At 40.8% G+C, this 25,945-nt stretch overlaps 4 protein-coding genes and 1 long non-coding RNA gene across 14 annotated transcripts in view; 2 read left to right on the top strand and 3 right to left on the bottom strand.

Annotated features, from left to right (window-relative positions):
* The first annotated feature begins 522 nt into the window (after window positions 1-522).
* On the top strand, window positions 523-2,105 carry LOC6644358 (dTTP/UTP pyrophosphatase). Its single transcript, XM_002066491.4, has 3 exons — window positions 523-926; window positions 1,000-1,146; window positions 1,686-2,105. Exons 1-3 carry the CDS (start codon window positions 586-588, stop codon window positions 1,831-1,833), a joined length of 636 nt encoding a protein of 211 aa, XP_002066527.1. The 5' UTR covers window positions 523-585; the 3' UTR covers window positions 1,834-2,105.
* Window positions 2,106-2,327: 222 nt separating this feature from the next.
* On the bottom strand, window positions 2,328-5,507 carry LOC6644357 (23 kDa integral membrane protein). Of its 2 annotated transcripts, XM_047010592.1 has the most exons (5): window positions 5,441-5,507; window positions 5,227-5,343; window positions 3,277-3,465; window positions 3,046-3,216; window positions 2,328-2,980 (listed from the first exon to the last, which is right to left on the bottom strand). In XM_047010592.1, the coding sequence occupies exons 2-5, from the start codon at window positions 5,305-5,307 to the stop codon at window positions 2,495-2,497; spliced, it is 927 nt and encodes a 308-aa protein (XP_046866548.1). In that variant the 5' UTR covers window positions 5,308-5,343; window positions 5,441-5,507; the 3' UTR covers window positions 2,328-2,494. The 2 variants fall into 2 exon arrangements, with proteins under 2 accessions (XP_046866548.1, XP_023032303.1); XM_023176535.2 differs by lacking the exon at window positions 5,441-5,507 and having other exon boundaries at window positions 5,227-5,362.
* A 779-nt stretch (window positions 5,508-6,286) lies between these two features.
* Window positions 6,287-10,062, bottom strand: LOC6644356 (CD63 antigen). 2 transcript variants are annotated; one of them, XM_015178026.3, is made up of 4 exons: window positions 9,987-10,062; window positions 8,675-8,764; window positions 6,663-7,265; window positions 6,287-6,596 (listed from the first exon to the last, which is right to left on the bottom strand). In XM_015178026.3, exons 2-4 carry the CDS (start codon window positions 8,741-8,743, stop codon window positions 6,522-6,524), a joined length of 747 nt encoding a protein of 248 aa, XP_015033512.1. In that variant the 5' UTR covers window positions 8,744-8,764; window positions 9,987-10,062; the 3' UTR covers window positions 6,287-6,521. The 2 variants fall into 2 exon arrangements, with proteins under 2 accessions (XP_015033512.1, XP_015033513.1); XM_015178027.3 differs by lacking the exon at window positions 9,987-10,062 and adding an exon at window positions 8,840-8,888.
* LOC124460245 lies at window positions 8,771-9,253 on the top strand. The gene is made up of 2 exons (XR_006954175.1): window positions 8,771-8,850; window positions 8,949-9,253. It is a non-coding gene; the product is annotated as an uncharacterized LOC124460245 (long non-coding RNA).
* Window positions 10,063-10,351: 289 nt separating the features above from the next.
* The window catches only part of LOC6643926 (pneumococcal serine-rich repeat protein), a 35,636-nt gene continuing 20,042 nt past the window's right edge, over window positions 10,352-25,945 (bottom strand). For 3 of the 8 annotated variants that reach the window (XM_047010933.1, XM_047010932.1, XM_047010934.1), the window contains exons 3-10: window positions 20,876-21,403; window positions 18,455-18,804; window positions 16,752-18,370; window positions 16,397-16,561; window positions 15,434-16,108; window positions 14,637-15,301; window positions 13,910-14,579; window positions 11,894-13,121 (exon numbers count right to left, since the gene is read on the bottom strand). In XM_047010933.1, the coding sequence (XP_046866889.1) occupies window positions 12,283-13,121; window positions 13,910-14,579; window positions 14,637-15,301; window positions 15,434-16,108; window positions 16,397-16,561; window positions 16,752-18,370; window positions 18,455-18,804; window positions 20,876-21,403 (5,511 nt within the window). In that variant the 3' untranslated portion in view covers window positions 11,894-12,282. Of the gene's footprint in view, window positions 11,095-11,893; window positions 13,122-13,749; window positions 13,817-13,909; window positions 14,580-14,636; window positions 15,302-15,433; window positions 16,109-16,396; window positions 16,562-16,751; window positions 18,371-18,454; window positions 18,805-20,875; window positions 21,404-25,945 lie in introns of those variants that run through there. The other 5 variants (XM_023176815.2, XM_047010936.1, XM_023176814.1 and 2 more) reach the window with 5 other exon arrangements.

The raw sequence follows: 25,945 nt of genomic DNA, 5'->3' as shown, positions 1-25,945 counted from the left end.
TGTTTTTACGCTCACTTCGATCAAATGCCGAAGAAAAGTGCCCGCACGGGCAACGAGAACTTGGGTAACGGGACATGCATCGACAATGTTTTAAGATTTTACTCCGATTGCACACCCTGGGCAATAAAAACTGTATTTCATTCATTATGCAAGTTTATTTATCCAGAATACATGAAGAAAACAAAATGAGCAGCTCGGAACAGACACCTTAGGACTTCCGGCTCACTTTTTACTCAGACCTTAGCACTTCCAGCTCACTTTTTATTTAGACCTTAGCACTTTTTGAGCAAATTTTCCACTTCGCTGCACTTAATAGTTTCCCATTATTTTTTCGATAACCACGTAATGCAACAAACTACCTACCTTCAATTGTAAGTTAGTTCAAAATAAATAATTTAATAAACTATTCACTAAAAACATTATAAGAGCGATAAGTGAAATATAAAATATTGGTTAAATTTATTTTTTAATACAAACTTAGGCATTTTTTAAATCAGCTGTTAATTGTCAGAGAACTTCCATCTCTAGTCCTCAGCACATGGCACAATTTCCAGCTGTTTTTGTTTTGCTCACAATCACATTGCAATGTTGGCGCCGATTAAGCATTTATTAAGTAATTACCGAATAGTTCTGGCCAGTGGGTCACCACGTCGCCAGGAGTTGGTCCGAATGTTGGGACTCAATGCGGAACTATGTCCCTCCACATTCGAAGAGAACTTGAATCTGTCAGACTTTGGGGAATTTTCGGCGTACATTGAAGCCACTGCATTGGGCAAGGCGGAGGAAGTTTTCAGCAGATTACAACATGAATCAACTGGGGATGAGAAGCAATTGATTGTTATAGCAGCCGATACTATGGTCACCCTCGGGGACGAAATCTACGGAAAGCCTAAAGATTCATCTGATGCTGTTAGAATGCTGACCAAGTAAGAAGCGATAAATACTTCTGGATGAACATGCATATATAATAAAAGAAAGATAATTACACTTAATTTATAGCCTTTCGGGAACATGTAATCGAGTTTTCACCGGAGTTGTACTCAAACACTCGAACGGAGTACGCAAATTTACGGATACTGCCGACGTTCACTTTGGCCATTTGACACAGGAACAAATCAAAAGCTATGTGGATTCTGGCGATCCCTTGTAAGTGTGTAAAAGAGATAGAAATATAAACACGGCCGTGTTAACTTGCAGTTTCCGTTTTTCTGCTTTTCCATTAAGATATGGATCTCCATCCATATAAGTTGTATAAAATTTAAGTCTTGTTTTCGTCCTGCCTTTATAAAAGTCCCCAATGTAGGATCGACTTCAGAGAGATGCGATCAATATTTATGACAGACTCAAAAAATAGTAGAAAAAGGCTTAAAATTTTTATAAGTGTTAGTTATGAAGTCAGAAATTGTGACCCGGCCAACAAAAGCTAACAAACTTGCGATAAAGTATTGCTGATTGTAAGGGCGTGGTATAAAGTATTTCTGAAGGAACCTAAACTCTCCAAAGAATATATAGAAATGATTTAATTATATTTAATAAAAACCATTTAGTATCGTTCGCCTATATCTTGGCCAAACACTGAATAATATATGTAAGGAATGGTCTTAGCCACTTTCAATCTTGTCAACTTGGGAATTTGAAATTCGATAAATATTAAAGATTAATCTTTTGTTTGCCTTTTTTTGCAGAGATAAAGCTGGAGCCTATGGTGTTCAAGGACCCGGCGGAGCGTTGATTCCTCGCATAGATGGCGATTTCTATTGTGTAATGGGCCTGCCACTTCATCGGTTGTGCTGTGAATTGAATAAGCTCCTTCTCGAGGATCTGGTCAAATAAACTTCATGCTCTACTCCTGTCAAGAAACAACTTGAGCACGAGAGAAGACCTAAGACACTGGCAAGTGCATGTGTCCTGTAATTTTGGTTAATATGAAGCTGTCTTAGAAATTTAGAAAACTTGTTAAATTCGAAAGCTTTAGAAGCTATAAAAATAACTGACGTATTCTTATGAACATTTAAACAATGTTATTAATATAGATATAATCATTGACTTAATTTAAAAATTATTCCATTTATGAAATGAAAGAAAGGAGTATATTAATCCTTAAATGGATAAATTTTTAATTACGTGTACCTGGAGAAGGCGCAAAGGATCAAGTGATTGTACTATGCGAGGAAGACTGGATGCCGAATGGTCAAGTCTCGTGAAAAAGTAAATTTTAATCGGGCTTAAGAAGTCGCAGTATCACTGAACTAAGTATTTACCGGAGCTTCCTCATAATGTGTTTGGAGACAACTTTAGATGAAGTAATAATGGACTTTCACAAGGACTTTGGCGGACAGTCCTTAGAACTCGGGACTGACAAACTTTTATTTTTGGGAACACCTCGTCATAAGACGAACCGTTTGACTTTGGTTTAGTTAACAATAATTGAAAATCATTTATGTATATTAGTATTTATATAGTATGTAGAATGTATTATCGCTCTGTTCATCCTTTAGTTGACACTGGGGCTTTGTGGTGTGTAGGTGTAGGGATCACTAGAGCCTTGCTCGGTGCTGTCCAATTGCTGGTAGCCCGTCACCGCTGAATTCTGGGGTGGTACCATCTTTCCGCCAGAGATCAGGACTCCCAGGCTCTGCTGTAGCTGCCAGCGACGAGCCTCGCGGATGGACTTGTTCCGGCGCAGAGTTTTGGCCAACATGAAGGCGCAGAGGACGCCCAAGAGCTGGACAAACGCCACAGTTGTGGCTCCCGTGGCAATCAACATGGCACTCTGTGAAATGATAAAGTTCATTTTGCGGAAGCACCCATACTCGAAGGGCTGCAAGCACTTCAGTTCGTTCTCGTTTTCGAAATCCTCCGACAGACTGCCGCAGCAGGAAGTGGGCACCACGACATCATCGGAATCGGCAGTTATATTGAAGTTGGGGCTATAGTACTGCTTCCAATCGTCGGGACTGCCAACACCGCAGCACTCCAACTGTGAATGGAAGCAATGCGTCAATTAAGTTGTCGTATAACCCGTCTCTCCGTGTGAAAACTTACACCAGATTGCATAAAATCGACTCCAGTTGCCACATAGCTGTCCTTCTCATATTCCGACAAGGCCTGGTGCATGGTGCGCATCAGCATTCCCTTCACCTGCGTCTGCATTACGAAGGCAGCAATTGCAGCTGAGACTTCCAAGATGAAGACTATGAACAGGCACACGCCATACTGGAGTAGCGAAAAGATATTATTCTCTGCCATCTCCTGGCCGATTCATTATACACTCACCAGATTAATAAGCATCACACTTTCCTTGATAGCTCCGTACGCTCCCAAAACGGCCACTGCAATCAATATAAAACCAATGGCTATCACCAGAGCTGGCGGAGATGAGAAGTGGCCATCGATGAAAAGACTAAAGTCTCCGAAAATGGTTTGAATGGTTGTTCCGACCATGATCAGCAAGATGGCTGTCAGCTGAAAATGAAATATACAATGATCATAATCAGATAGAATACATTTAATCAGATCACTCGATAGAGCTATCAAGATAAAGGGCTGGCTCATCATTAGATCAAGTGAGAGAGATATAAAGGTACAGAGAATGAACATAACCGAGTTGCCTATTGTTGTGAGCGAGATGGAATCTGATTGCCATAACAACAGAAAACAGTCCAGAAGAGACAGATAATTTTTGGATCCAATGTATTTCACATTTCTGGAGTAATGGATATATCCAAGTCGGCGCCTTGATACTTTAATATCATCAACGGATGCAAAATCAGCAGATCTTTTCGTTATGTAATGCATTTATGTCGCCCGCTCACTTTACTGGACTTGGCACTTAGTAAAGGAAACTTACTTAAGGTCAGAGGACAGAATTTTACTTCGATTCTCAAAAAATAATAGATGGATAAGATACATAAGAATTCGATCGGATCCCCATATAAATTAGCAACTTCATCCTTTTAAAACAAATCGTGAACCTGACAAATTTGTATAATTTAATCTTTGTTATTTTATCATGTTTCGATATTCCCTATCCCAAAATGCTTTATCACCCTAAAATTTCTTGTTATGATTTTGTTTTATTAACCCTTTTCGATTGGACCGCGTCCAACATTTTTCTTCATCCGATTATGGAGAGGATTATGCGGTTCAAACAAATTCGGAACTCAAATTTTATCCTGATTTCACAATCACACAGCAGTTCGTAAACAAATTATAAATATTGTGTGACTCATGATCAAGTAAGTAACTTCCTCCAGGTGGCTTGGATCCATTTAACTATGAATTTTTGAATATATGATGCAAAATGGAAGACATTCCATATTGGGATTTGAATAATATGCATTGGAACAATGATGTAACATTCTATCGAAATATTTGGCCAATTGAGCTCTTTACTTATCTGAAAAAAAAACCCCAACACCTATCCTAAGACTTAACAGGATATTCAAGATTCTTATTTCATAGCTACTTAATAAGGTAAGAAATGGATAATAGAAATCTTTTAAATTTGGCTATGTTTGCATTCTGATTTATATTTCCTTGTACAAACTATGAAATACAGCAAATTTTTTTCTTGTGAGTAGGTTTTGGATATTGTAAGTGTTATCTTATCAATGTGCGTCATGTTTAGATAATATATTTTTATTTCAGTATGTATGTACATATACGAAATACTTTGTATATAAAAAGTGTATAATGACAGGGTTAGAAAAGTAGAAAATGGAAAGGCAAAGTGAGAAGAGAAGTGTGAGAAATTGGGAATATACCCTATATCCAGAGGTATTTACCTCATTTAGACATGGTTATAATATAGGATAGGAATTTCAGACTTGAGAATTGCTGGTTCTCTCGATTTGTCGACAACGACGACGAAATTCTTAATTATCTCAAGTGTTCTAGCTAAAGTTTATTTGTTTTCAAACGCAAACAAGACTAGAAAATATAGAAAATTGGGTTTGTTTCTTTATCATTGCTCTTGACACGATTTATTCTCTCCCTCTGACACTCTCTTCTTTGCAATTCTCTTAAATTCTGCATCTATGTACATATGTATAAGCCAATGTGAATCACATAGAACAGAAAGGAAAACTGATAATGAAACTGATAAGACGAACTGAAAACTGTTATAAAATCCAAAATGGCGATCTTGTGTGATTCATAGGTGAGCAGGAGCCTTGCAATACTTTCCACAATGGAAATGTTTTGAAAAACTCTTTGAAAACTTACCGCAAACATAAAGCTCACTATGATGAGCATATATTTGGCACATCGCATGCCGGAATTCAGTTGTAAATCCCGATTAGCCATATTTCGTTTTTTAATACTTTGTTGTTCTCTGTCTGCCTGCAATTCGTAAGAGTTAATAACAGTTTGTACGAGCCAAGTATATAGTAGGTATATAGTATTTTTTTCTCATCACCGTCACAGCTGTGGAACGTACTTTAACTTTTGCTAGTCACACGTACACTGAGCGGCCAAAACGCAAAATGTGGGCCGAAGCAAAGTGGTTAATGAAATCGGCTCTCGGCCAATATTGAGTCTCCCTCTCCCTCTCTTTGTTGTTCTCTGGCTGGCTGGAGGGTTTCTCTCTGCACTTCCTACATTCTCCTTGGGCAATGTTTCAAGTAGCGCTTATCAGGCCGTATTCGTTTATTGTTTCCAGCTAGATAAGATATATTGATAAGATTACTCGGGAGAGGAGAAGAGAGACAGAGAGCAAAACGGTTTCCAATTTCAATAGCTTTAGCAATAAAAAAATGTTATAATTGATGCATATTCGAATATTTATTGAGATTCGGATAGTTATAGTATATAGCTTCACATATTTCCAACTTTCTCATTTCCTCACACTTTTCAAGTTCAAATTCAAGGCTATTCATTCTAGTACATTATCGATTTCAAACCACTTTTAAGTGAGTCAGACAGAAAGTTTTTATCGATTTTATAATCGCACTGCATATACTCACACCCACACCCAATGAATAGTTTAAATTATTCATAGGCAAACACATAAGCCATGGCTATTCGAGTAGTTAGTCGTCTTTAGTAGGTCATCGAATCGGCGAGAATGTTTGTATATATGTATGAAGATGTGTCATTTGAAATGCATTTGATTTGAATTTAATGATTTCTTTTTGTCACGATTCTGTTTAAGTAAGATTTTCTGGTTAATCAAGGGCTAAGAATATGCCCCCCCCGATAATAATTAACCAGCACATAGAACCTTTAATACTTTATTTATTATTGTTGATTCAGGATTAATGCTTACAGACTTCTCCATTTGTGGTTTTAGATCTAAAATTTCTTTATTAAATAAATAGTATTTGATATTTTTTGGTATACAGGTGTAATTAAGCCAAAAGGAAGCTACAAGCAAAGCGAATCGAAATCTAAGCGTTGACCTTATAAACAGCCGAAACTAATGGCTTTTAAAGCATTTGATCCGTACCCCCTGCAAGAGGAGCAATCTCTCTTATTCTGTCTTTAGTTAGTTGGTTAGATCGTTGACGCAGCTGTCCCCTCTATGGGAATCCTGTGATGCCATTGCGGATTTTGATCTCACGTGCCACCCAGCAGGCAAAGATGACGCCAAAGAACTGTTGTCACAAAAAGAAAACGGTTTACAAAACGTTCAAAAATCAAAAGACCAATTATATAGTCACCTGAAGCACAGCAATAACAACGCCAGCGGCTCCCAGGCTCACCGCATGGGCTGCAATGTAGTCGGAAAAGCCGGTTAGGCAGCCATTATCATGGCGATCGCCAACACTTTCAGTGGTGTTTAGACAAGAGAAGGTGCCAACGGCTCCGACTGGAACACTGCAGCAGGAAATGGGCAATTGATTGTTGTCGAATATCTTGGACCAATCAGAATAATTTGATACACCGCAGCAGTCAAAGTCTCGCTGTACATCATCCCATAACTTCGTGGTGGGGTTCTGGGTAGATTTATTGTATTGGGCTAGCGAATTCGTGAGCGACGTTTGAATCAAGTTCTCTGCGTCGTTTCGCAAGACATAACCGCTGATGCCGGCGGCCAATTCCAAGATGAAAATGATTGCCAACATCACGGAGAAGCTGAGCACTAGGCAATAGTTCTCCTTCAGAGCACCCCAGCAGCCGAAGAACGTGATCACAATGATGAAGGAACCGATCACAATCAGGAATGTGGGTATGGAGAAGAACTTGCCGACCAAAAAGAGCTCATAGCCGGTGTAAACGGATCCCACACCGGCACCCACAGCTATCAATATAATTCCAGTAATCTGTTGAATCGGCAAACACAAAAATGTTAAACGTATAGCCTTCGCAATGTTTATCAGTTTTATATGTAATCTAGCACAAAGACCTGCCCTTCAAAGGGTTTTGATTAATTATATTTAAGTATTTGGACAAAAACCTGCTCCATTATATCAATTTCCAGACTATTGTGACACATTTCCTTTTGCCCGATAAGATATAGATAGAAATGTCAAAGGTGGGTAAAAAGAATGTTAACTCATTTTTGTATACCCTTGCAGAGGGTATTATTAAATTGGCCAGACATTTGCCAGTCCATGAAGAATCTTCGTATGTATGTGTATTTTCTTGATCAGTTTCCATATCCGATTCCGTTTGGATCAGAGCGTCATTTCCCGTCAGCTTAAATGCTATTATAAAGTTTTTATAGAACTTGGTATTCAAGCTCTTAATAAGTAGTTGGAGCTTATAGCATTTTCCAATCGAAAAACTAAAACACATAGTGGCATTGGAACGATCTATCATAAAATCTTGGTATGAAAACTGTTTTGTTTCCTAAATTTATAGACCCAAACTTGGCACCTTTTCGAAATGTTTAAGATCAGGCTTCTATATTGAATAGTATTCATAGGGACAAAAAGTCAAAGGATTTCACAACAGAATAAAATATTACTCTCAAACACTCAAGGGTATATGAATTTGTCATAAAAGACCGTTAAAACTAGAGCAAATTTGGTAGCAAGTATTGTATATCTCGAATCGGAGACGGATCGAATGGATCACGTAGCTTCATAGATCAATAAATCAATTATTTTTGAAATCATTATCATACAACTTACAATTAGTAACTAGATGACTATATGTTGTAGCTTTTATGGAAACTATAGATTAAAAACTTTGTTGTTTTTGTTAACGTATAGAAATAATTGTCTCCAAATCTGAGAAATTTTAGCAATTTCGTATGTCTCTCCCTTTGGTTGTTTCATCTTTTATCGAAATGATTCTATTCTGAATATGAACTCTAAAAAGAATTTGAATATTCAAAGTAAATATTTGGCGTGGTTAGAGGAAAAGTCAAATAGACAAATTTTGATTTGGAAGTTTTATGATAGTTTTGTCTGAACGAATGTATCTTCCCATGAATGTAACATCTTTCTCTTGGAACCAACTCAATTGAAAGCATTCTATTCTAATAGTAATTCGAGTAATTTTTCTTTTTGTTTGCAAACCATGTACTATTTTTTTAATAATTGCGTTTGGTACTTGGACTGTGATTTCCCTAGCGATTTGATCTGGTTTATCTTATCGGAACATAAGTCCCTAGTCCCCATCAATCTAACCCAAAACCACTTGACTAACTTTCCCCACCACTAATGCTACTAATGCATCGATGAGTCACCCTTCCATCAGTTAATGGCTCTTTCGTGTTACTTACCAGAAATATTAAATTAAATCCAAATAGCGTGTATCTAACCGCATTGGCGCTGCCCGTTAGAAGCGACATGTTTTGTGGGTGAAGTTGTATCTGCGAATCGAGAGAAGCACAACATATAGTAAATGAAATGGAGTTGGAATAATGAACTCTTCGTTGCTTCCGTACAAACTTATTGGGTATTTGTTTTATATTCGGAGAGGCACAACCGCTGCGAATTAATTTCAAAGCTATACTAATATAAACCTTTTGTGTTTTTGGTGCGTTTCTAATCAAGGAATCTTATCGGCAACCAAATGATATGGCAAAGTGGTTCGGCCTTTTGTCTAAGCCAAATGTGGTCAGCCACCTAGCAGTCAGTGTTGCTGTTGTTGTCCGCCATTTTAGACAAGATAAACGCATTTTAGCCGAGATAAGATAAAGAGCGAACCACACCGAAGCAAAGTAATTTATTTTGCGAAGAAAAATATTTTGTTATTGATGTATTTATTATATTTATAAAACACAACTACAGAAGCTAAAACTAAAGAGTAGTTCTTATGACACATTTCGAGTCCAATTAAAACTAAAACTTTAATCCAACCTATTTGGTTTACAATCTTTACATGGGTTCACGTAGAGGCTGTAATCCCACTCGTTGTGAAATTCTGTAATTAGCCTATTGCAAAAATGATGCTCAATTAGCAATATGATTATAAATAATGTACAAGTTGGCTATCCATGCAATCGTTGCTGGGCTATATACTCGAGATGGTTTTACATCAATATTCTGACATATAAAATAAATGGCTGTTCATTTAGTTCACCAACTCTTCACTCTTATCTGGAGCACTTAAATCCATTTGGGGCATAATTTGACAGGTTTCTCCCGCCCTTTGCCTGACAGCTATTGAAATTATGTCAAAATTGTTTTACAAATTGGGCGATAAGAAAGTGAACCGATCTTCTGGGTGGCACAAAAACTGCGTAATTATTTCACAATCTGAATCATTTTTGGGCCAACTACGCAAAGGTTTTGTCTTATCATAACTGCAATATGAGTCTCAACACCTGTAAATGATCGTAGATTCTAAAAGACCTCCTCGGCTTATCAGACATACCAACGTATGTCTTAGGATGACTCATGCTCCGACCCCTTGTCTCTGTGTGTGTCACAACAACTTTGCTTTAAATAATTATTTCAAAACCAATACTGATTATTGACACTTTTAACTAATACGTATTTTCATTGTTTTCATTCCCTCGATATACTTGATATTCACTATCCGATTTCCAACTAGAGCATCCGAAAGTTGTTCTTTATCTATCTACTCACATCTCACTAGCTGGACAGTAAATAATTGTAGAGTCGCGTTGGTAACGATGGTTGGACAACAACTGAGCCTCGTTTACGTTGTCCGTTCTCACTATCTGCTCGAACACACGGACCTACCTACATATACATACATACGAAAAGTTTCACATACTTATGTACTACTCGCCACACACAGATATGCGGGTGGGTCGATGTGTGAGTGTGTGATAAAAGATACTTGCACGATTCGTTGAACATTTACCACTTGCTCGATATAACGTATGCGAAATAGTTTAAAAGCTGCAAAAAGCTTCAACTATCAACTAAATGGAATGACAGTGGGGTTACCATTTGCAAATGCATTTTAAAAACTTCAGTTTTTATTAAATAAAAATTGTTTAAAATCCGAATACAGTGCAAAATACATTATACAAAAACTTCGTATATAGTTGTTTCAACTTCTTTTAACTAAATGCTAATCGAGAATATATATGAGTATCATTTGTTATTACAAAAACATTTTTAGTACTTTTTTGTGGGGCGTGTAGGCTTGTGTGTGTGTGTGTTGTGGTATCATATTGAGTTATAATACTTGTAATTTTGAAAATGAATGGAAATATGAAGAGAGGAACTGCCATTGAGAACGCACGCAATTAAGGAAATATATGTATAATAATAGTAGATAATAAAATATTAAATAAGCAGTGTTAGTTAGTAATGTGAAACAAAAAAGTATGAACCATTCTTGGCATTCATTTTTCTTCAACTTAAGTAATTTTTGGCAACATTTCAAAAATTACCAAAGTCCTGCACATGAATGTACACAAATGTTGTAAAGGGGAGACGGGACGAATTCGTAAATATGTATTAGTAGGATAATAATATTATTTCTTAATTGTATGTTTCAGTAGTTTCGTTGATTCGCCTTTCACATTATTTCCTATCCTTGCCATGGCGATCGCGTTGCTGTTTGCTGGCCGCGATGGTCGTCGTGGTCAGACTATGGACATGATGATGCTGATGCTCCGGATGATGACTCGGGCCTCCATGGCCGGCGCGATGTTTGCTGCTGCTCTGCTGGTGATGATGTGGATGATGGTGATGTCCATTCAGTGTGCTTTTACCGTGTCTGCAGGGTGAGTAAAATGAGATAGATTTTTATTAACGAAAAGGTCTTCCTTTTTTGATTTCGAGTTATTCTATAGGTTTTCTTGTTGGTTGTTTAATTCCTTAGGATATCTATTTATACCACACACAATTGCTACTACTTGCAACACTACGTTGATTCAATACGTCTACGAGGAGTACGAGTACGGCTTTTAGTGTCTATCTGGGTTCATACGGAAAATAGAAAATAGAGGCGATGTTGATGTTGAATTCCAATTTCAATGATGATTTTTTTTGGTTGTGTTCTTGATTTTTCAGCAACATGTTCATAGTCAGTGTTTAAGAGTTCAGAGAAATTACAATCAAAGGTCCCTTTTAATAGAGCCAGAGTGCAAAGTACATGAGATTAGTGAGAGGTAACTTCAGCATTGAAATGTAGTAAGATAGTTATCGTATAATATTTAGTCATGCAAAGAATTCGTTAAATAAACTGTTAGTTTTCATCCAAGGCCATGTAAAAACTCAAGATAAGTATTAATTTTAAATCTATCCGAAAACTAGAGCTCGGGCGATTTTAGAAATTAGTGTGACTGCACTTTTTCCATGATGAATATTAGAAGTCGAGTTCGTTTCAAACTTCCCATTTCACAATTATTGTCTTGTTCTAGGTAAGAGCAGAGGATTAACTTTATCTAATAGTAGTTAACGCAATAATTAGTATACTCAACAGTTTGAAGGGAAAGCAATTAGTTTTGTATAGATAGAAATTAGTTTTCCTAATCCAGATGTCATGCAAAATACGTGGTGTTTATAAAAATTTGGATAAAGTTCGCTTACGCTGTCGAAAGTAAAAACAGAACCACAAACAATTTCAAGAAGTTCATTCTTTTGTGTGTATAAGTTTTGCCTTGGCCGAGTAAATGTGCTCCAACAAATCAACAAACAAAACATGGTTGGATAAAGTAATAAGTATCTCTTAAATCGGTATTAGTAAAAGGCAAATGGTGAAGGAACACAACCCTTGGGGGTTAGCAAACTGTTCGTTGTGCATCGTTTTGGTTTCGTTTTTCGAGGTGGTCGAAAAGGTTTGATTGGCGGTGAAATGGGTGGGGGTTGGGGTAAGTGCGTGCATAGTAAACTAGTGTGAGATCTTTGCCATCGGTTCTTAAATTTGTATTTGGTTTCTAAGTGTGCGGGGATCCAGCGCTGACTATGAACATGTGCAGATGCCAAAGGGCTGATGGGTGGAGACACTGCTACGCACTTGCCGCATACGCAGACGCTTTGGCCACCGCCCCACGGCGGCCCCTGTTTTGGGGCCGCCAAAAAGTTGAGCGTGCTCGTTGCTGAGATTGTTCTGATATGGCCGTAGCTTAGACATGGAAAGCTTCTTGCCTGCAGTTGCCGGAGTGGCTATAGTGGAATAGAGCAAGTAATTGTCATAGACATGACTAACGCTTGAATTGCGCTTGGCTGGCAAATATGGTAGAAAGGCAAAACTTGAGCTGGTCGACTGAGTGGCCTTTAGAGAGGGCTTTCGCCGGGCCATGCTGCGACACCGCAAGGTGGATTGATTCGAATAACTTGGTGGGATCATTTCAAGCTTTGTGCGATGCTCGTAGGATTGGGGGGGCGGTGGAGGCAGGGGATTGACTCTTTGTACGGGCACTGGGATTAGCGAGGCATTTTTGCGTTTGCGGCGTGGCGGCGGTTGCGGTATTTCCTCGTACACGCAGTCGGCTTCGGCGTCATTCTCGTTCTCCTTCTCAATGGTTTGTGTATTGGCTAAATTCGTTACGTATACGTACGTCAGTTCGTTGTGCGCTGTTGGTGCTGTTGTAGTTGTAGTTGTTGTTGGTGTCGATGATACTTTGTGCGATGTGGATTTCGAGTTCGATGTGGTGGGCTTTTTGTGTGCCGAAGATGTTGTTGTTGTTGTTGTTGTTGTTGTGTCATGGCTGCCGCGACTCGATCTACTCTTAATTGGCCTGCTGGCACTTTCGCGTTTCGTTAACTGCTCCTCAGTGTGCCTAGAGCGACTGGAGTGACCTGCAGATGGAACGTGAATCACATAAGTTTCAATCTATATGGGCATAATTCAATGTTAAGTAAAAAACTATCAATTTATGACGTAGGAAATCTGTTAGCTCTCGATATTTAGTTCAACTGTGTGAGAAGTGCTCAAGGAGTAAAGTGCAATGGGGAATGAAACTTGTTTTGCTTAGAGCCGTAAGTAGACCAGAGGCCAGAATAAAGAGCCTCGCCAAAGCTTTTTGCGAACTTTTATTGCCAATATCGGCAATAAAAGTATTAGAAACAAAAAGTGTCGTCTCTCTAAAATTGTTATAAGCTTTTTAAGGGGATCGTTGCATTGCCGATCTGGAATTAAGGGTATAGAACAATCAATTCGTATGAAATTGTAAAATGTATTTCCATGTTGAATTACTTGATGAACATACCATCTAAAACTAATGTTGGCTAGATTTTAATGCAAATTTCATTCCCATTTCAATATTTATTGGGCCTAATTATGTTTCTAGTGTGTTTGTGTGTGTGAAATCGGAACAATTCGTGTGCCTAAGCAGACTGTGTAATCGATCGTAGGATCGATCACGGTGTCTGCTCGATAAAGTGCAGTTTAGTTCATTGAGCTTTGATAACTTTTGCTCTACCGAACCTAAAGCGTTTATGTAGCCTGTGGGGCTGTGTGGCACCCATTAAGAGTAAGCCCAAAACAAGTAATTCTGCAAGAAGATTTGATTAAATACGTATTTCCATTTTAGCAATTTTCGCGTTTTTCACGAAGTCAAATAATTATGATCTCATGGAAAACCTACCACGCGATCGCGTCAATTCCTCTCGATGCTTTTCGGTTGAGACTCGTGAACGTTCGCGTTCACGTTCCCGATCACTGATCCTGTGGGTACTCGATCGTGGACGATTTTCATCAGAAACACGAGAAGAACGCATGAGACGCGTGGATGAGCTGTTTTTACCCTCACCGGAATGTTCTTGCTCTCCGCTGCGGTGTCGACTATGATGATGAATCCGCCTTGTCGATTCTGGAAGTGCACTCGCACTAGATTTCTGCTTACTACTGTGTCTAGATCGATGCTCCGTGACTTGATCCTGTCGCAACTTCTCCCGCTTTGGGGTGCGCATGCGCAAACGTTCTACCCGCGGCTTGCTTGTTTGATCATCCGAAGAAGCACCGCCCTGAGTCATGGACTCTCGAGAACTGGAGCGGGACCGGGCACGTGGACAGCACTCAATGGAGGATTGGGAGGAGCTGCGTGCTCGTGGAGTAGGCGAGGGTGTGGATTGGCGTGAATTGCGACGGGCCTCTGAGGCGAAGGTACCACGGGTTACACTTGATGAATGTTGTCGATCTGAATTATAGATCTTGACCTTTTCGTCGATGGTTTCGAGGGGTTTGCCTTGACGACGTTGCAAAGAGCAGGATCGTCGGCGTCGCTGATCCTTGATGGCAGCCTCGTCGGAAAGGGCCTATAAAAAGAGTGATTTGGTAGTTCCTTCTGAAAAATACTCAAGGATGTAACATACCTTCATAGTTTGATCAGCGTTGTGTGTCATTTCGCTAAGGATTTGGGCATCCCGCTGCAAGTCAGACTTGCGCTCATAACTGTTACTAGGTGACGGAGGTTTTACCCTAAAAGTAGTAGTCAATTCGTTGGCAATGTTCTCATAACAATGCTCTTGTTCCCCATCATTTTCGTCGTCATCATCTATATTGTTACTATCGTGATTGTCGTTATCGTTGGCCCCCTGTGGGCTATGTCTTAATAAATCGGGTCGATCGTTGAGCAACTGCCACTTTGTAGTGGTCGTAGTGGAGACATCGTCACTTTGGCTCACTCGGCTCCTCGAGGGTAAAGATCTTCTGGGATTCATGTGGACGTTGGAAGTAGAAAGCACTTTCGGTTGTTGTTGTTGCTGAACACCAAAATAGGAGAGCTCGTGTTCCCGTAGCTTGCGGGCCCCTCTCGCCTCCTTGACGATCTTGAGGGACTCACTGCCGGACTCGTCGTTATTTTCAGTTATCTGGGAATGATGTTGTGTTTGAGGTTGTGGCTGAGGTTGAATGAACAGGGTCCGCGGCTTGGCCACAGGCACCAGTTGGCCTATGCGTAGTGTAGGCGGAGTGACCTTTGGCATCTCCACTCGTGGCGAGTGTAGAGCAATGTTCATAACATTCGACTTGGGAAGATCTGCAAGTGACAGAAATCATGGAAAAATTGTCAAAGTAAATAGTCAACTTTTGTCGGTTTGCCTGCCTCATTAATAAACTCCTCTACATATAACCCCCTTCCCTCCATTTGAAAAGCCTGTTACTGTGTTACCTGTTCGCCGAAGCATTTGACCTTGAGCCTCTACTTTCCAAACGGTGCGTTTGGCTTTCATCCGACTCCAGCTGTTCGAGTACTCTGTGCCCTTGATGAGATTGACGTCCTCGCTATGATATGGCATTGGTGGTTCTGGCGATGAACTCGACTGCGTACCACCGCCACTGTCGATATCGCGAAAGTATCGCTTCACCTCCTCATCGGCGCTGTCCTCGTCCTGTTGGTCGGCTGCATCATATAGTCGCCGTAACTGGGTTAGCTGCTGACTCACAGGTATCTGAGTATTGCCTAGGAGCTTTAGACGCGGCGGAGTCAATGGAGTTCGTGGCAGTGAATCATACAAGGCGCTGCCAAACAAATCACTGCTGGCTATGGAGGTAGTCGATGTTCGACGGGATGACAATGATGAACTTGTTCTAGTATCCTCCTGGTAACTGTGCGAGCGAATCATTGGCCTAGGCACTAGTATCGTGGGTTGAATCAATGCGGACTCGATTGAGGCTATGCTCAGACGACGCATGGCCTCATCGAATTCGCTTGCTGATCGCATGGTTTTCATTATCAATGATGTGGACTTCAAGCCCTCGTCAAGAATGCGCTGATGGGTGCGTAAATCCTCAAGCATTAGCTCCTGGACACTGGGCCGGCGACGATGGGCCTCTTGTCGTTGTCCTGTGAGAGGGGTAAATGTGCGGAAATTGTTTGGTGTTGGTGTTTGTTGAATGGATTGCATTTGGATTTAGTGGCCGGTTAGAAAGTGATCAGAGTTAGGTGTACAAATAGTTAGTAATCGAGAGTAGAAGCAGCAGCACAGCAGCAGATTGATCATGCGCATACAATTGAGCAGAGAGTTCAAGTCAAAGTAGAGGAGTCTAAATAAATCTACAGGCATACCCACAACTAATTCAAACTAAAAGCTATTAATATACCCTCATTGGGTATAATTAAAAAACAACCAACCTGAATCGTTTGGGCAGTTGTCTTCTGCGCCCAAGCTGACATTTATCTTGGTAGAGTATCCGTTGCCAGCTGGTGAGCTCTGCTGTTGATCGTGTTGCCGCTGTTCCACTATGCGTATACGTTCGGCCACCGACTTGGTTGTAACTGGCGATTCGCCAATTGTTGCTAAAAATCAAATAAAGAAAACAAAGAACAACTATTTAGAGAATCAGATTTTTTTAGCATGGTAATAGTTCAAAAATAATGATCTTCCTACATATTCATAGTTTGTATTTTTCTTTGTTTTGTTACATATTCTTGAAAAGGGATTTTTTTCGCTTCTTCTTCTTAGAGATGGATTCTGTCGTATACTCACCACTTTCCTTGCCTGCGGGACTTTCTCGGTCACTTTTGATCGATGGTGGAACACTCCATAGGACATCAGCACTTTCAATATTCTCGCCCAAATGATAGGGTTTCGGTTTAACTGGCTTATTCTTTAAAATTCCTCGTATATTGGCCAACTCATCGGTTTCGTTGTCCGTCGTATCCACTCCACTGGTCGAGGTGTAACTATTTCTCGAGGTGGACTCCATTTGACTAAAGCGACGCGTCTCCAACGCAATCGGTTTCGGTATAGTCACAGTGACTTGGGTGCTATTGTTACTCGGTTGGTTGCTAACTACCTCTGGTGGTTCCATTAAAGTAGCTCTGTAAGCCACAGTGCTTGTGACTATTGTCTTACGTCGCTGTGAATCATCACCAAAGTGGGTAACTACATCGGTGCCGCTTGTGTTGCTTGGACTGGCACTGGCTGCCTTTACCAGACTCTGTAGTGGACCACTCGCAGTGCGTCGACGTCGGCGAAAGTTTTGTGTTGGCGGTGGTTTGCCATCTGTTTCCACTATATTCACTCGTCCCGATTCGGCTGCGAAATGCACTTCAGTTTTGCAGAATTCCACACGCTTTTGCGCACTGTTGCGCTGAAGATGACTGGTAGAAGAAGTACTGCTGCTTGTGATATTCTCACCATTTACATGGACTTGTGAGGTTTTGCGAATATCCCGCCAAGTTTCCTCGACGGCAATTGAATGGCGTTTGCTTAGTTCGCCTTCACTCGGCTGGGGGCTCCCTGGCTTCAATTGACGACTGAAATGTATAATGGTGCCACTGCCGTTACCATTATTAACGGCAGATGCAGCCCGCTCTCGCTCCCTCTCAGTGGGCGACCAGTTGCCCAGTTGTTCACCTGAACGGCCTAGTCCAGAATCTGTCGATGCATCCACACGGAAAATGCTTTTATCCTCTGGCGGTGCCATCTTCTCAAAACCATATGATTTCCGTCGCAAATGCCATTCACTCGAGTTGGTGTCTTTTTGACGCTGGCGTGACTCCAAGCTATGGGTGTTATGTGCGACGGGGCGAAAAGCGGATGTTTGCGGTTGTATGTCTTCTTTCGATTGCTTCCTGGCCTGATAGGCTAGGAAGTCCTCTTTGTACAAACTCTCGTCCGAGAGCTTCTTCAGCTTGCCGCGAATTTCTTGAAGGGATTCGGCTGTCAGAAATGTGTTCCTCTTAGCAACTGTGGGCTTTGGAGTGGCACTGTTTAATATGGTGTCCAGGGCAGCTAGATCCACGTGATTATTTCGCATGGCCGTGTGCAGGCGTCGTCTGTTCTCTAATTCTGCCCGCATGCGGGCCACACTCACCGAATTGCTGGGCAAGTCCAAGGGGCGCGACCTTACTGCTGGTGTTGGGGTCTTATAATGGTCCTGCGATTGAAACGAACGACGCAGCTTACTCACACGGCGCCACTCGCCGGGATGTTCCTCGTTTTCGATGTCGTTGTCGTTATTGCTGCGACGGTCCCACTCGTTGCTGAGATCATCCGTGGAAATGGAACGAGAACGCTGGAGCGATGTTGCGATCGGTGTCAATGGTGGGGCATAGACAGACTGTGACACCTGCTGGCGACGCTGGTGTCTCGCACTGAGCCTGCAGCAAATCAAAACGAAGTGTCGCCGTTAACCAAATAATTGAAATGAAATATTTTTGCCGAATTTCAATTCGCTCACTTACCGCAAATCATCGTCTGCCTCGTTGCCGTTGTCATGCCGGAAACTTTCCAAATCACGACGACGTTGCGTTGGCGTGCCAACAACTACGTCAGCTCCAGCTCCAGCTCCAGCTTCAGCTGCTGGAACACCCACACGCCTGTTGCTCTGACCATATAAGTCAGCTTGCTTGGGCCAAGCCGATGATGATGCTGATGCTGATGCTGATGCCGGTTCAACAATTGCATGTAGGCTTATTTTACCCGCACTTCTGTGGGTGTTGGCCGCCGTCGTCGACATCGTTGCTGCTGTTGCTGTTGCAGTTGTTAAATTTGAATTGTTGCTGCTTTGACTGGAAATACTCGAACTGCTTTTCTGTAAATGGCAAACAAAACAGACAAAAATGAGCGCCTTATTGCCAACGATCGTGAGTGAGGGTGTTTTCATTCTGATTGTTGGTACATTTATAGTGGGTGCTTGACAGGAACTGCTTAAGGAAGTCAACACTCGAGCAAAGTCGACTATAAGTTCAAGAGGAAAATATCAACTTAAGCCTAATGGATTTCCGCATTATAAGCGAATAATTGTCGCTCCTTAAATCTAGTTATTTTATGCGAAAACAAACATCTACGCAGAATATATTTATATCAAATTAGATCAGCAAACAACACTTTGACCGAACATATCTTACATATCTTTCAGAGTAATATTCCAAAAATTGGTTCAGGGATTTGGAAATGTTTAAACTAATTGAACCTTATTATATAAGTTTAACAAAAGTAGCCTTAATTTAATTTGTAATAAAATTTAAATTAGATTTTGTTTGTTGCAGGTTTGAATTCTCTTGAAGCTCTTGATAAGAATTCAATCGACTTTCTGATGCTTGCTTTGATTTAAAATGTGTTCGAAATTATCAAGGTACTGTTCCATTTTTGGGTTCTTGAATCATTTCGGGTGTTTCCCTTTGCTTAAATGAATCATAATTTTTTGAAGTGCTAAACAAATTCATTTGTTGCGCTCACAAAAAAAGAAAATACGAACGAAAAGATACCAAAATTTAAAGAAATTTTTGAATTTAAGATTGATGGACAACGAGCAGCAGTTGTTTGCTAGTGGGCGTTGAGCTTGTCTCTTTTCTGTTCCTTTCACACCGACACCCAGACCGACACCTCCACTTCCATCCTCATCTCACCTCCGCCTCACTCCCCACAACTTTTCAGTCAGCTCCCTTGGCCGTTCCCCAAATGATTATAATTATATACTTTTACTACTGCCTTGGCATGGGTGGCATGCCAAAAATTTCCTTTTGTTGTCATAATGACCCAAATGTCTGTATGGCCAATATGGTTCGTCTGCCATATACATATACTTACTGGTTCTATATACATATATTTACTACAATAAATAGGTACAAAGTTTTTATGGCTTAAGTGTTAGTCGCTTAATTGAGTTTGGCTATTATTATCGATTCTCTCGTTGTGAGATTTTATTAGAACCCAGACTGAGCGTGGTCGTATGGCTAATTCTTGCTTTTGATATATGGCATTTGGCCAATTGTAGCTAGGTTGTGAGTTATGTTCTTCTATTCTGGTAGCCCAATCTCGATAGTCTGTTATGATAAAATCTATTCATTTGGCTAAACTCCAAGAATCAAACTAACTCATAGTGTGGGATGCTAAAAGTTGGAATTGTGTAAATTTATTAAAACAGTCCGTTTTAATGGCACTACATATTATTAGTATTGATCGATTTCCTCGCCAAGCTTGGGTTAATATTTGTTAAAGAAAATGCTTTCATTAGGGCACCTGTAGATAGAGAAAAACAACATCTTTTATACACACTTCGACGAAGTTGTAATCGGTATCTGTTTCCAAGAATGAACCCAACTCCCAGGGCCCAGTGCCTTCTGCCAATTGAAAATAGCAACATTTAAAAGAAATGTTGCATGTGAGTTACTTTCCCCGTTTCAATAAAAAAGGGTTAAGTGACTTAGCTCACATGGATCAAACAACCTAAAGTACTTTCAATTCCATATGTACTTACTATATATTGGAGAAAAGTAGAAAATTCTTTATTAAAGACAGTTAATTGCTCATCGTTTTAGGAGCACAACATACATTTTCAACATTCATTACAAATAACTGGTTGTAATGATTTTCCAAATATTTGACCATTTCCCAGCAATAATAGGCGCCAACCCGTTAACAACACTGACCATTTTCGGTCATTGCCATGGTCGAGACTAACCGACAGAGTCGGAGTTGGAGTTGTGAGTTGGTAGGTAGTTTGTTACCCAAAGAAACATGACAAAAAACTTAACAAGGAAAAACTAACATTGGCGCATGCTAATGAGCCGCCCAGCCGAAAGCAAAGCGCATGAAAAACAGCAACCTAGAGTAGAGCTGCGACTACCGGACAGCAGGGACAGGCTTGGGGCCTAACTTACCATTAGATTGCTCAATTTCAAGCTTGGAGCCGTATCGGGTAACAAATTGTGGCCAAGTTTGTGCAAATGAGCAACGTCGTCAGTGACGCCGTCATCGTCTTGATCGCTCGACTGGCCATTAATCACAACAAAATCAACATGATCGTCAACCAGCTCCTTCTTGTGGTCATGCCTCAGCGTGGATGTGGATTCGCTGCCACTAAAACTACTGCCAGCGGCATCGGCATCATCATCATAATCGTCATCTCCATCGCCATCGCCATCGCTGAGCTCACAAATGTCAACGCTTTGGCTCGGCCTGGACTTTAGCTTGAATTGGGCCCAGCCGTTGCTGCTGGAGTTTGCTGTGCGAGTGGTTGTGGAGGTGGATGTGGAGGACCAGCGCGATGTGGATGATGTCTTTTGTACTGTCTGTGTGCGAATTACTTGCATGGCGCCGTTGGCGGTGCGTGCCTGCAGCACCTCCAACTGTTTGCGCTGTGTGTGCTGTGTGCCATTTGGCTGTGAGATGTTTTGGGAATCGGATATCTGGGGGAAGAAGACGAGAGACGGGATCAGATGTGGGATCAGTGCGGAAATGAGGATCAATTAAAGAGTATACTGGTGAGATTTGCTTGAGCCGATGTGAATTTTGTCTTGTTATTGGGAAAAAGGAATGCTTACATTTTAAACTAATGATTCAATGTGTCACACGAGTGGAGAAATGTCGCAGATTTTTAATAAACCACACAAATATTACCTTTATTTTGTTAACTTTTGTTAACGCGTGGGGAGGGGGATTAGTTGACATGGCACTTGGGGGCGTCTGAGCATAAGTGTGGTTTGTTCTCCGTACCGCTGTTGACCGTCAAGTGTTTGGCGGCTTTCTTATCTTGCGACAGCTGGGCGTGCACAGTTCGCCGCACGTGACCACAAGACGCCAGCCACAAATCAAAAAGTCTCAAGTGTTCAAACAACTGGAACTGCACCCCTTTGCCGTTGTTTGAGGCTGCATTTGCATGCAGTGGAACAATTAGCAGATTTACTTTGGATCGTGCCATGACACACCATGGCAACTCGGATCCATGTGCTCTGTACACATTCAAACAACCGAGCAATCGATTTGGCCAATCGATTGCACCTATGATTTATTGCGCATAATGCAAAATGCAAACTGCAATTCGGTCAGTTCTTTCGTTTCGTCGATCGTGTCAATGACCAAGTCAAAGTGCAGCCATATAAACTATTTCATAAAATTTGAATGTTCTTCAATTTGCATGCAACTGGGTCTTACGGTTGAGTCATGGGGTTTCTTTGTGTTCGCTCGCCTTTGGTTTCTCCCTAGCTCGATTGTTCGATTGGAGTGACCTTGCAGGCGGTTGCCCGGGAAAACATCGCGAAATCAACTCACATTTATTATACTAAATGGATTAGTCACTCGATAGGGACGGCCGACTGTTAGTTTAACAAAACAAAAACCTCTTCGTAACTCCTCCGAGTGAACCTGCGACATGCCAATGCAAATCGTGACTGGAATTTTTGCAACCCCGGAAGATTACGTTCGTCTTTTGTTGATGAAGCACAAATAAGACATTAACCAAGATCTTAACAGGAGTTATTTATTTTATCGCCTATGATATCTGAGATGATATATAAACATGTAGGATACGGAATAGTCGACTCCTAAAGAACTTCATCAAGAATATATCATTTCATACATTCAAGAAATTTGCATTAAATTGGGATTGCTTATAGAGTATTTGAGAATGTTTTTAAAGTGATCAGATTTGACGTATCAGATCAAAATTCATGATTGACTCTTTCAACTAGACCTTTGGGCAATTTATTCAGTCTCACTCACTTTCGGAATACACTTATCCTTGAGTCCGATCCCTGACAAAAGAGCCAAATTGGACCAAGGGCAGTAAATTTGTATTGCAGACATAAATTATAAGCCAAGTTTCGAACCCTTGGGTCATGCACGTTTTGTAGTTCTTAGTTGCTTTGGTCCTCATTTTGTTTAACGTTTGGCCGAGAGTTTCTCACGCCAGGCGATCTCTGAAAAACTCCTTCATATTTGCCATGTTATGTTTTACATTTTTAGTGGCTCTTTTAGTATGTGAATTGATGACCTCTTTTCCTTCCTAGCCAGAATGCTGTTTAGCTGTGTGCCATTTTCTTTCAAATGCCATGTGTAGGCTGGCATTGGCTCTCCATATCCAAGTCCAAGTCCAAGTCAGGCCAGTTTTTACTTGGCCTGGTTCAGTCTCACCGTCTCTCGTTCAGTCTAGGAGTAAGCTAATTAAGCTGTGCCAATCTGCATGTTGGAAACTCTCACACCCCCCAGGGCGCTCCAATCAAAGCAGCTGGCGAAAAGAAAGCAAACTGTAAACGAAATATCTTAACAACCAAAAAAAGAAAACAGTGATCAGAGATCAGTGTCATGATCTCGAACTTGAGGCCCCATGCAGCTGATAAGACAAAGAGGCAAACCGAGATAAAGATACACCGAGAAGCAATGAAATGAGGGGGTTATTCAACAAGTTCAAGGAAGAATAGGTAATATCTACTAAATAGGCTTACATGGTCTTTTTCTAACGCCACAAAAAAGTCCTAGTATTAACTTTAATGATGGAGAGGAATTTCCATTTCACTAATAAATAATATTTCAATATTTTCTGTTTGACTTCCATTTGAAGTAAGTGTCTTGAGGAAACTCTTTACCAGCCCTCGTAACCACAAAACCAAATTGAAAATGCTGAAATGCCAAAGTCAAGTTGAAGGTTCAATGAAATGCAGTCGAGACTCTAGTCATTTCGCATATATTACAACAAGCCCAAAGTCGTGATGATGCAGACGTTGTTGGTAGCTTTAACTTTGCCTTTGGACTATGCCAAAAATCGTCTTTTCTCCGCTGGGTCCGTGTGCGAGCGCGAGATGCTTTAAACGAATTTAATGATGCTGCAACATCGTCGTTGTCTTCCCCATCCCTTATCGTCGACGTCATCCTCCTCCCCATCCGCTGCGCCTTCGCCTTTGCCTTGGTCGTGTCGGTCTGTCTCTGGCCATAAGATTGACTGTCTATCTCCTGCCTGATTCTCTGACTTGGCCAATTTTGCCATATGCTGCTGCTGATGCTGCTGCCTTTATGTCTTACGTCTTATGTCTCTATGTCTACTGCTGCGGCATATATGTCGCCTTTTTCTGGCCGCCAGCCTCACAGAGATTGGCACGGCCATAGACATGCCAAAGCGTTGACTCTTTTTATTTTTAGCTGGCACTGACTTTGCTTGGACCTTTTTTTAGTGCCCATAACATGAGAAGATGTGCACAGTGGGTTACGACCAATTCAAATTAGACACTTCCTAAATCCTACAAAAACATCTTCCAGTTCAACAAAACTTTTCTACAAACCTTTCGGAAGGATTACACTACAACAAAACCGTGAAAAGAAGACAGTCCTTACGATTCTGACCCTTATGAATGGTTTGATCTATTCAAGACCAGATTAAAAAGTTTTCCTGGAGTGGATGTTGACGACTATCTTACAATAACTTATATATATAGATTATAGACATATATATATGTATATATATATACAATAACTTATAAATTGGTTTCAAAGACTAGGAAAAAGAGAGAGAAATCAAACAAAATTTACCAATAAGTATGACTTAGGGTTGTCTCTTAACAAGTCTCAACAAAAAAGGTCTTATAGTTTATCTATCTTTTGCTTAGTAAATACATGCATATGTCAATTGATTTAGAATGACATCTGAAATGGATAAAAATTACGTTCACAAACCACTGTGCAATATTGCATTTTAAATTGGTTTCTGTGCTTTCCGCCCCTCGCAATAGCCATTTTGTTACCTAGGCTGTTATGTGGCTGCTAGCCTTTTTCTCTCTCTTGATTTTTGTATTTTGTAAACTATAATAATATAGATTTTTATATGCATTATTTCTGTCACGATCTCGTTGGGTTTATATCTCTATATAAAGGAGAAATGGACGCCTACTTGCAGGCAACTAAATCATATGGAAGCGAACTTGGTCCGTCATGGCCAGCCTTGGCTTGGACTTCATTAACGGCCAGAGGAAGCACTTAATAGAGGCAAGACACGTCAGTTGACATCCTCAATTAGTTGCATGTAATTTACGCAAGTGGCCCAAACCAACCTGACTTGACCAAGTTAATCTCTTGTCGGTGATTCTTTCTCTGGCATCGGCTGAAGATGTTGCATCTTCCACTTGCGGCTCATGTGTCTATGTGTATGTGTGTTTCTCTTTTCTGGTTATACTTGTGGTAACCCAGTGACCCACAAAGTTGGATCTTGCCAGTGGCTTTTTACCGTTAGACTGCAACATTGTTTTGCTTGCCCCGCAGTGCTTGCGGCGTTGAACACGGCGACGACTTCGACTGCAGCTTCAACCAAATAATTCAAATGCTGAGCTTGAATGTTGCATGTCGCAAATGTTGCAATATGTAAATTTTGCCGTTGTTGTTTTGTTTTTACTTTGTGCAACAATCCATAATGTTAATGAAGAAGCCCGAATCAGATTCAGATTCAGAGTCAGATTTAGAGCCAGTTCTTGCCTAACGGTGCTTGGGGAGTGGTTAATGATCATAATAAAGACGAGGACTTGACTCCCCAGCCCCCCAGCCCCCCAGCCCTCCAACCGCAAAACCCTACATAAAGAACGTGGCATTGTGCCGCTTTCAAATTGATTTCTGATCGGCAGCTTCAGCATCAAAGTCGGCACTTTTCCCTTTGACTTTGTCGGCAAACAGACACAGCGGGCGACATCGACATGGCATCTGAGCCGAGATGAGATCAGCAACAGGCGCAGATCACTTGCTAGTCGCTATAAAATAGAAACTAGGATTACTCGTAATTCTTCTGTTTTATTTGATTCGCTATTGATTATTTCCCTCTCTCTCTCTTTCTCTCTCTCTCTCTCTCTGTCTCTCTCTAGATCAATCGGCAGCCGTGGCAACAAAGTTCAATCGCGATAGCCAACTACATTTTGATACCCTGCAGCGGCTTATACCAAATGCCAGGAAAGGGCTCATGACTTTTCAGTGAGTGA

This window comes from Drosophila willistoni, assembly GCF_018902025.1.
Source record: "Drosophila willistoni isolate 14030-0811.24 chromosome 2R unlocalized genomic scaffold, UCI_dwil_1.1 Seg167, whole genome shotgun sequence".
NCBI classification, from domain to species: domain Eukaryota; kingdom Metazoa; phylum Arthropoda; class Insecta; order Diptera; family Drosophilidae; genus Drosophila; species Drosophila willistoni.
The sequence above is the reverse complement of the archived record's forward strand: the minus strand, read 5'-3'. Positions and strand labels throughout refer to the sequence as shown.

Bases quoted from the DNA above. Each gene is read 5' to 3' on its own strand.
- LOC6644358 (XM_002066491.4), top strand. From the start codon at position 586: ATGTTGGCGCCGATTAAGCATTTATTAAGTAATTACCGAATAGTTCTG. The intron at 927-999 runs GTAAGAAGCGAT...CTTAATTTATAG, and splicing joins GCTGTTAGAATGCTGACCAA to CCTTTCGGGAACATGTAATC. The intron at 1,147-1,685 runs GTAAGTGTGTAA...CTTTTTTTGCAG, and splicing joins GTGGATTCTGGCGATCCCTT to AGATAAAGCTGGAGCCTATG.
- LOC6644357 (XM_047010592.1), bottom strand. From the start codon at position 5,307: ATGGCTAATCGGGATTTACAACTGAATTCCGGCATGCGATGTGCCAAA. The intron at 3,466-5,226 runs GTAAGTTTTCAA...TTTCATTTTCAG, and splicing joins TAGTGAGCTTTATGTTTGCG to CTGACAGCCATCTTGCTGAT. The intron at 2,981-3,045 runs GTAAGTTTTCAC...TTCCATTCACAG, and splicing joins TCGATTTTATGCAATCTGGT to TTGGAGTGCTGCGGTGTTGG.
- LOC6644356 (XM_015178026.3), bottom strand. From the start codon at position 8,743: ATGTCGCTTCTAACGGGCAGCGCCAATGCGGTTAGATACACGCTATTT. The intron at 7,266-8,674 runs GTAAGTAACACG...CCGATTCAACAG, and splicing joins GATTTAATTTAATATTTCTG to ATTACTGGAATTATATTGAT. The intron at 6,597-6,662 runs GTGACTATATAA...TTGTGACAACAG, and splicing joins TTGTTATTGCTGTGCTTCAG to TTCTTTGGCGTCATCTTTGC.